This window comes from Anas acuta, chromosome 20 (genome assembly GCF_963932015.1).
Source record: "Anas acuta chromosome 20, bAnaAcu1.1, whole genome shotgun sequence".
NCBI classification, from domain to species: Eukaryota; Metazoa; Chordata; class Aves; order Anseriformes; family Anatidae; genus Anas; species Anas acuta.
The window spans coordinates 8,439,222-8,448,432 of NC_088998.1; the positions used below are offsets into that span (position 1 = coordinate 8,439,222).

Genomic DNA, 9,211 nt, shown 5'->3' on the forward strand with positions numbered 1-9,211 from the left:
TTCTATGCCCACTGGATTGCACTGGATTAGGACTCTTACTTGTAGCTCAGACCTGTAATGTGTCCCTTCCTGGTGAGAAGTGCTATTAGACAATACCAGGGTTACCATGACCAGAGCTTACGTGGAGTAATACTTTGCAAGCCACCGAGGCAGGAAACCTCAATGCCGTGCCTGTATAAGTCCCTAAATATAGCTGTCTTCATGCAACTAGATGCTTGTTTCTTGTGTTTCGGAATCCTGATTGTAGCTGGATATCATAGAATCATGTGGATATGCCCCAGTTCAGAGACAGAAAAGCAGCTTGAGGCCTAAGCCTCCCTGCAGCAACAAGCTCCTGCTCTAAGGCTGTGCGTAGTAAGGCTTGACTTCAAGCTACACTTCGCTCATCGATTAAAACCACTGCAGCCTTGCTTTCAAGGAGTCCTTCTTGGTAAGGCCATTCTGGGTTCAGGCAGTTTCGGTGCACAAAGCTGGCAGCTGTAATGATGTCTTCCCCTCCCAGCTTCTCAAGATCTCTTTCCCATGTGAAGAGGTCCAAACTGTTGGATGCCAGATGACACTCACCAGAAGCTGATGCAATCTTCTTCTTTTTTCTTTTTTTTTTTTTTTTTTGCACACCCCAGGGATGGCTAAGTGCAGACACGAGGGAGAAGAATCCAGAAGCTACTTGAACAGCAGGGTGTGTGACTTCGTTGGGATACATTCTATTCACAGGAGAAAGATTCTTCTATGCTCACCCACTGAAATCCACTGGATCCAGCCTGTCCCTTCCCCATCAGAAGTTACTCCATGCGAGCTACCTTCGTGATGCAGAAGGAGTCCACCCCTTGAGGGATATGCTGACAGATGGTTTCTTTCTCCACTTAAAGTCATTAAAAAAGATACAAAGAACTGCTTTTGGCAGCACAGAGGCATTTGAAGTTTGAGAAATCTGGAGTGCAGGACCCAAGCAGATGGGGAAGTAATCAGTCCTTGACCTAATAAATAGAGTAGAAGGAAGTCTTCAAGGTGGCCAGTAGCCCAAATGCAAAACCTGAAGTCCTGCAGAGACCTCTAGGAGTTTTAACACCCCACACTTCACAGGGGCATCTCCTAGGATCCACTGCCATACAGTTTCTCCAACACCTTTTGTGAGGCTCATGGACTATTTGGAATCCTGAAGTTCCTTTGCCTTCTTCAAAATCAGGTGAACATCGGAGATAGGATAATCCTATGGTAAAGAAAAACAATTTAAGTGCCAACTTTGCATTTCCTGCACACATCATTCCACCTAAGCAGAGCAAACCTTGGCAGTACAATTCTTCACCTATTATAACACATTGTCATGTTCAGCTACCCACCTGACAGTTACCAGCCTCCTGTTTCGTATCTGATCAAACCCTGATACCCTTCAAGAAGTTTTTGTAGCTTGTCCTACACGGGTACAGTCAGCTGGCCTGCTACAAGCGCTATCTTCATGCCAAAACACCTTATCAAAGCCAGTACCTTGCACAGCCCAAAGCAGGAACTGGCAGAATCAGAGATATCCTGCTGTTCTGTGAAGGTGTTCTCAACCTTGGGCTCTCTCAGATCTCAGAGCTAAACAAAAGTCTCTGGCCAGCAAATTTGACATTGTTACATAGGGCATAAAAACTTCACTAGAAAACATTTATTTTTTTGTAATGCTAAAAGCCTCTAGTCTATGAGGATTTCTCTGTAGACTAGGAAGGGAGCAAATGCAAAAGAAGGCTCTGTGTTAATGGTAGTGCTGGGCCCCAGACCATAGTACTGTGCCCCACCAACAGCAGACCAGAGAAGGAATATTGGTCTCTGAAACACAGCTCGTTGCTTTTCTAGCACCAGGGACAGGGAGGAAGGAGAAGACAACACAGGTAGCATACAGCCACATTCTGTACGTGGAAGTGAAAGCCCAGATAAAAAAAAAAAAAAAGCCCAGGTAACAGCACAGACCATCACCAAGGAGGTGAAGGCAGTCTGGTTTCCCTGTGGGTGGTGGGGACCACAGCACGCAAAGATTCGTACTTCCAGTAAGAAGCGTGCTATAAGAACAACCTTAAGATTTTTCTGCAAGCAACCATCAGAAATCCGGTACCTCTCCTCAGCCAGGCCTACCACCACCCTCTCTATTTTAAGATTCCCCAAATTGTCCACTATGCCCACTCTATTTATAATCCTTACCTGTAGCAGCCTCATATTCAGAGTGAAGTCTCCTTCCAGCAACTGATCCCGGATTAGTCTGAAAGATGGAAATTAGTCCAGCTACTTTTGGTTCTTTTCAGAGGGACTCTAAGAATGGACTACACTGTGCCTTTGTAGAGGCTTTTGAGAACACTTTCACTACCATTCTGACAGATGTCTGTAACCTATGCACTAGATGCATTGACACATGCCTGTGGAACTCCTGGATCCATGGATTTCATTAAATGAGAGAAAAAAAAAAGAGCAGGAAGGCTACCTCTGTACTTACGTCAACATGGCACAACAGACGAGGAGCAGAAAATCGAAGCGTTTTTCATCAGCAAAGAGGGAGTCCCAGATCCGGATGACATCTGGCAGCAGAAACTCTTGGGACAAGAGCAGCGTCAGCCAGCGGAAGGCAAAGAACTGGGGTTTGATGTTCTGTTCTTGCTGTCAGACATGCACCAAGCAAAGAATGAATACATGCTCTTGGCCCATTCCCTCCAAGAAGTGCACCCCTTGTTTCTATCCCCATCTCCACCCTCATACAGCTCTAGGCTGCCAACTCCTATCAGCACGGCAGCAAAACCACTGCCTCCTTTGAAGGCCCTCACGTTCAAGCTATATTGAAAGAAAGATTTTCAATGCAACTAACTTCCAAGTCTACAAAGCAAGAAAACGCTCCTCTAAGACACAAGTAAAGGAAGCTTTTCTTCCTGAAGGCACTGTTTGTGTTAGTTCAGCTAAACTTGCCAAGTAATTCTAATTTCCCATTTGAATAACATTTTATCTGCAAAGCCGCAGCCCTCCCCCTCTAGCAAAGGCACTGTTTTGTCAGGATTTCCTCTCCTTTCCAGAAGCCCTGTATTTATCAAAGGTTTACTGCTCACAAAAAGAAACAAAACATGGAAAAGAGTTCACACTGATGGTCACTAAAACATACTGTAAGCGCTCCTAGCCCACAGCTTTCTTATTTTTTTGCTATCAAATCCCAAGAACCATAAGTTTAAGTAAGGTCAAACAAGCTCAGGATCCTGATGACATTCTTAAGCTGCTGCATGGCCAAGACCATTTCCTGGCAGCCAAACAGTAAGCAGTTTATTCTCTCCCCACTGAATGAGTCTTCAGGCAACATTGTGAGAGTTGTGTCACTGTCCTTACAGATCATCTTTTGGGTTACAGAAGAAACATCTTGACTTCTCTAAATATATAAACAACAAATCAGAGTGATTTGGTGAAGGTTGGAATAATGAGACCAGCTTTCCTTTCCAAATTCTTGTTGGATTTTGGCACCAAATGGACTGCAGGACCTAAGCAGGTCTGCAACAGGAGCTGCTTTTTGATGTTCTACAAAACCCACACCAAACCATGGCACTCTGAGATCCCTGAACGAAGGAGAACTATAGAATTAGTAAAGTAGGATGCTACAGGACTTCAGTTTACTTCTGGAATGATCTCCACGAAGTTTGTGTTGTTACAGCATCCAATGACAACAGAAGAGGGCAGGCAGTGGGGGAGTGGGAAGGTTTTTTGTTCTGTTTTTGAAGACTGAGGCAACCTCAACCTTCCTTTAACCTCAAATCCCAGGGGACGTCAGAGCAAAACTCATGTTTACAGCTCCAAGTAAACTTCAAGCCAGGTGACGAGGGAGGGTGGCCAAGGCACTTTGGTTGTTGCAGAGCTGCCGACTGTGACTCCATTGTTTGCTTTCAGCCAAGCAGGGGAGGAAAGCCTTGCTGTATCAGCTCACTCTAGACTTACTCCACGGAGAGCTTGTTTCAAGCTTCTAGATAAGACAGCCTCTATGTCCTATTGGCAAAGGCCTTCACGGAGCCTCTGAACCTTTCCATTCAAGCCCAGTAACAGTTTAACAGAATTGGCTGACATTTAAATGCACTAATAAGCTGCTTTCCCCACATTCCAACCAGGATTCAGAGAAACACCTAGCTCCTCACCAGTTTCAAGTACAGCTCCACATCTTTTTCCTTCAGGGTGGAGTAGACCTTCTCCATTTTGTAGGTTATACCACACTGAGAATCATCCAAGCTCTTAATGAAGTTGTCCCGAATTTCAGCCATTAGGTTGGTAAAGCAGAAAAATGTGTCAGCTTCAGCATGTTCTGGGGAAGGAAAAAAAAAGTTAATGGGGGCATAGAGAAAGCATCACTGTCAGAGGTACGCAGAACTGCTTTTGTTCAATAACCTGGTTCCTGTACTTAAGTAATCTATCTCAAGACCTTGGCTTGCTTGGTCTAGGATGAGACCAGACAAAAATTTTTTTTTGGAGTAGAAATATCTACAGAGCCACTGCAAATACAGACCCTGCGTGCAACACAAGGTCTTCATGACACAGGGTCAAGAAGCAGTTATCTATGCCTGAGAACACCATCTGCTCTCCCTGCCATCACGGCACACCCTCAGAGCTCTGTGAAATAAAAGCAACAGGCAAAGTACTCCCACTCCATTCTTTTTCTCTCCCCGTCTTTTTTTTTTTAATTAAAAAAAAAGACAAAAACAGAACAAGAAAAAGCACCCCTCTCTCCCAAGGTATTTATAGTACAAGCAAACAAGAGCTTCTAAAGGGATTTTAGGTTTCAGTCAGGAAGTACAACTTGGATCCATGCAAAACAAAAAAAAACAAATCCTCACTTCTCACACCCTCACCACCCACAGCCCATTCGGTTTCTGTCAGTTTGCTGTGGTTTCAGAGTCCTCATCTCTTACTGCATTTGCTTTTTTTTTTTTTTTTGCCTGATCAGTCAAAACTGAGTTGTTTAGAGTCTCATTCCCAAGAGATTTCTTTACACAGAGAGCATGCAGTACACCAGCCATTACTGAGCATTCAAAAGAGTCTCTCACCTTTCCACTCACTGTTAGGATCTGTAGCAAAGGTATAGTAAAGAGGCCCCACTATTTCATTCATCCCCTGAACATACGCTATCCCGGGGTTCAGCTTGGCATAGATGAAAAGGATTCGCTCCACCACTTCCCAGTGAGCTTCGCAGCCGTTGGGCAGAACTTCGTACTCACTCAGAGAGTTAGGAGATGTTTTAAGAGGGGAGCTCACCTGAAGAGCAAGGCAAGAGTAGGACTGATTCAGGGTAACCAACTGGCACAGAGTTTTACATGTGATGAGCTTGGCTTTGAAGGCACGTAGCCCCCCCGAAGATTTGGGCAGAGTGCACCAAGCAGGCAGGCATTCACCTAAACCAAGTACCTCAACGAAGCACAAAGGCACCAAGTCCTCAGCGCTGCTTATCCCTGACAAACACAGCAGTCTGTGCTGCAGCAGTTCCCCTGAATCATTGCATCACCTGATCCCATACAGGAAGAAAACACAGCAGTTCCACCTCTTTGTTAGTAACGTAGGAAAAAGCACAGTTCTGCTGCAGCAGCTAGCCGCCTTCCCCAACACCAAGGGTGTAGCACTTACTATTGTAATGCTCGGGAAAGAGGAAAAAGACAACGCAAACTTCAGCAGATAGACTCCTTTCCTAAGTGTGATTTTAGGAGATCCAGCTCTGGATGGCTATATAGATTCAGCTTTGGTAAACTGACCCTTCACTGCTTTGTTCTCACGCAGGAAGGCACACATCAGGCACAAAATATTCACATCTTCCTGCAACTCAGGCTTCTACCAGAAGTCGGGAAAAAATAATCCTTAAAATTCAATGTACCTATAATCCCCTACCAACTGTCAGATCCATCAACTGGCTCTTTAGGCTGTCCAGCCACAAAAATACAGTTATCTGCTGGGGTAATTCCACAATTCCTCCACGTAGCACAGACAAACGGCCAGGAACCACCCTTCGCCTTATCAACGAAGATGCCTCGCCCCACAGTCAGCCCACACTTAGATCTCACATTTGTAACCCCACTGCGGTTCCGTGCCACCGTCTGCGACTTGAGCGTGGTCTGCTCCACCCGCTTGCGCAGCGTCTCAAACTCGTTTTGGGGGTCCAGGATCAACAGGCAGGGGTAATCCGTTGGGCGCTGGAAGAACGCCATGTCAGGGTACAGCCTCCTACGAGGGACACAGGAGGACATCATGCACAAGAAGAAGGAAGCACACGTCCCGAGCCGAACAGAAAGTTCAGTTTAATATTAAACTTGATTTTCAAAGTACAAAGTATTAACCAAACCACTCTGGTTCAGAAACCTGAGTCGTTATGCGTCACATACCTGACATCTTTGTCTATCTGGAGAAGCACTTCATTATCCTTGAAGTAAGTATTCCATCGGCTGTCTGGGTTTGGATTGAGGGGCTAAAGAAATAAACAACAGAAACAGAACCAAGCACGTTTCGCAGATACCAAAGCCCTCAGTAAACACACACTGATTTAACATTTCTGCCGTCCCTGTGTCAGCTGGTACCAGCACACTCCTAGCACATCAGGATTAAACTCTTCTCTTGTTTAGTGCTGCTTCTTCAGACAGTACACACAGCGCAGGAAGCAGGTCAGAGCTTGAAAAACAAGTGAGCATGCACGTTCACTCAGGCAGAAGCCAACATTTCCAATCCTTTTTCACCTGCCTCTTAGTGACTTTTCTCCCAAACCAAGTATCCTGTTCTCTGTCAACAAGATTCTTGATTGCAACTCCAACCTGCCTAACATAGGCGGTCTTTGTACCTAGCACAAGAGTTAACCACAAGTGTTGTGTGGGTGGGTAGGAGTTACAAGCTTACCCCGCTATCTCAGCTCTGGAGAAGGCTGATTAAACATCACTGTTGTGCCCAGGACAAAAGAAATACATTATTAACACAAACAACCTATCCCCTGTGCCATCCGTTTTCCAGTATTACAAACTCAGCTCCCCCTCCCCTCTGTGCACTTGCTTCTCTCCAGATCAAGGCTCAGGCAAACCTAACAGTCAGCTGAGAGAGAAGAGGAAAAAAAAAAAGCTCCAAGAGATCCAAAGATCACTGTAACCTGCCAGTGCAAGGAGTGTTACAACAGTGATGGTTTTATAGCACCACGGCTTCCAGAGATCACAGCAGCACAGCTGACTGTACACTAGCAGAGAAGTTTACATTCAGGATAAGCCATAGAAGCAGTTGTGTTATTTTACAGCCTCCTCTGATCAGTTACTTCATCCCCTGCCTGGACACAAACTTAATGGCACTTCCAGAGAAGTAAAAAAGGATGCAGGAAACAGTCAACACATAAAAAAAAAAAGTCAGTCATCAGCAGAATTGGAAATAAATTCAATCTCCTGCCTCCTGTGCTATAGTCCAGCTCAACTCTGCTGCCTCTTCTACAACCTCAGCCTGTCCTGAGCCCACCCATGGACAGAGCTTCCCAGGAAGGCATCTCCTTGGTAGAGGAACCTCTCTGAGCCTCTCTTCTTCCCTAGGAGACCCACAGGCTGGACAGTTAGCCCCAAAGGAGAAAAGAAGATACATCCACAGCTGAAAACAGCTTCGTAACTATTGGTGCTCTGCCAGTAATTCACACTAAAGGCTACTAAGACACAGATGCAGGGCTGGTACCTAGGAACCATCCCTTCTGCTAACAGGGCAAAATACTCTGAGAACAGAAACAATAACAGCATAGCAGTCCAGACTCCAGAACAATGTATAGCTCTGGGGAATTTCCTTCAACGTGAAGGTTAACCGCACTTACATGATCTTCTAAGGTCACATCTTCCCTTGAAACACCCAGGTTGGCTTTGGCGATCCCAGGCTGGATGATCATTTCTTTTAGGAACTGGGAATACAGATCCCTTAAGGGGGAAGAAGAGGAATTTGTTTTGAAGCAGAGGATTACATCAACGTAAGCACCTGGACTGAGCTCAAACAGACATCCCTGCACCACTCTGCTCAGCCAGAAAGCATTTGATCTTCAGTTGAGTTCAACTGAAGAGTTCAGTCCGCTGACCCCAAGAGACAGACTTCAGAACAGCGCATTCCACACGAGAACAATTCAATTTATGAAGGTACTCAATTATTTAAGGAACCATTCCCCTTCTCCATAGATACCGTCAGAACTAAAGGAGCAAGCACAGACGTCCTCACCTCTGCTTCTTCAGCAAAGAGCTCCATAAGGCTTTCTCTAAAGGGAGGTAGTTCAGGAGTATCTGTACAGAAAACAAATGCACACATATTAGTGTTTGGAGCATGAGCTATCAGACTTGTAAGACAAGCAAACCAAAATATGGGGAGTTATCTCCGTGAGGTTTATATCTTTGCCAAATAGCAGCCAGGAATGTTTCAGGGACTGGTTTTTGACACAGGCCTACTCAGAGCATTGATCAATAGCAAGCGGGAGTGAGGCGCTCTCCCAGGCTGTACCGCGGGCTGTGCTCACGCAGGGAGCAGCCAGCCAATGTACATGTCGTTAAAACCCTACTGTCACCACGCCAGTGCTGACCCCACAAATTACTGCCGATTCAGAGCGCCTTTTAAGATCCCCATCGCTATTTTCTGTTAGCTCCGAGAGCTCCAGAACCCCGTGTGCACACTTAAGGAACCCAAAGCACCTCTGGCGAGACACGAAGCGCCCCCAAGCAGCACCCACCTTCCAGCAGAGGCAGCGCAGCCCCCCATCGAAGGGAATCCCTGTGGAGGGGCAGGCAGAGAGACAACCGTTAGCCCAACCGTTAGCCCAACCGTTAGCCCAACCGTCACCTCAACCCGCACCCTGCGCGCCGCCACCGCCCCGACCCCCACCTCAGGGTTTGGGCACTCACCGCTGAAGCACAGCTCGCGGAGCTTGCCCAGGGCCACCGTGGGCTCGCCCAGCACCTCTTGGAAGTCGGCGATGCTGAGGGGAGGCGGGGGGGGAACCGTTAGCAGCGGGTGGGGACCGCAAACCCCCCCCTAGCCCCCCAAATCCCCCCCCTCACAACCCGCCCCCCCCCCCCCCCAGGTCCCCACCGGCTCTGGTGCAGCCGCGACATGGCGGCACCGCTCCGGCTGGAAACACGGCCCGAGGGGGCGGGGCTACACAACGCCCCGCCCACCACCCCGCCCACAACCCCGCCCATTCGCTCCTCACCACGCCCATCATGCGTTAGGCCACGCCCATTGTGTG

General features: G+C 47.1%; 1 protein-coding gene across 1 annotated transcript; it reads right to left on the reverse strand.

Moving 5' to 3' along the window:
* Positions 1–581: 581 nt before the first annotated feature.
* On the reverse strand, positions 582–9,174 carry TBC1D13 (TBC1 domain family member 13). Its single transcript, XM_068657482.1, has 12 exons — positions 9,055–9,174; positions 8,868–8,941; positions 8,696–8,736; positions 8,194–8,255; positions 7,802–7,901; positions 6,360–6,442; positions 6,042–6,201; positions 5,037–5,244; positions 4,134–4,297; positions 2,468–2,628; positions 2,179–2,236; positions 582–1,210 (listed from the first exon to the last, which is right to left on the reverse strand). The coding sequence occupies exons 1-12, from the start codon at positions 9,162–9,164 to the stop codon at positions 1,145–1,147; spliced, it is 1,287 nt and encodes a 428-aa protein (XP_068513583.1). The 5' UTR covers positions 9,165–9,174; the 3' UTR covers positions 582–1,144.
* Between the last annotated feature and the right edge of the window lie 37 nt (positions 9,175–9,211).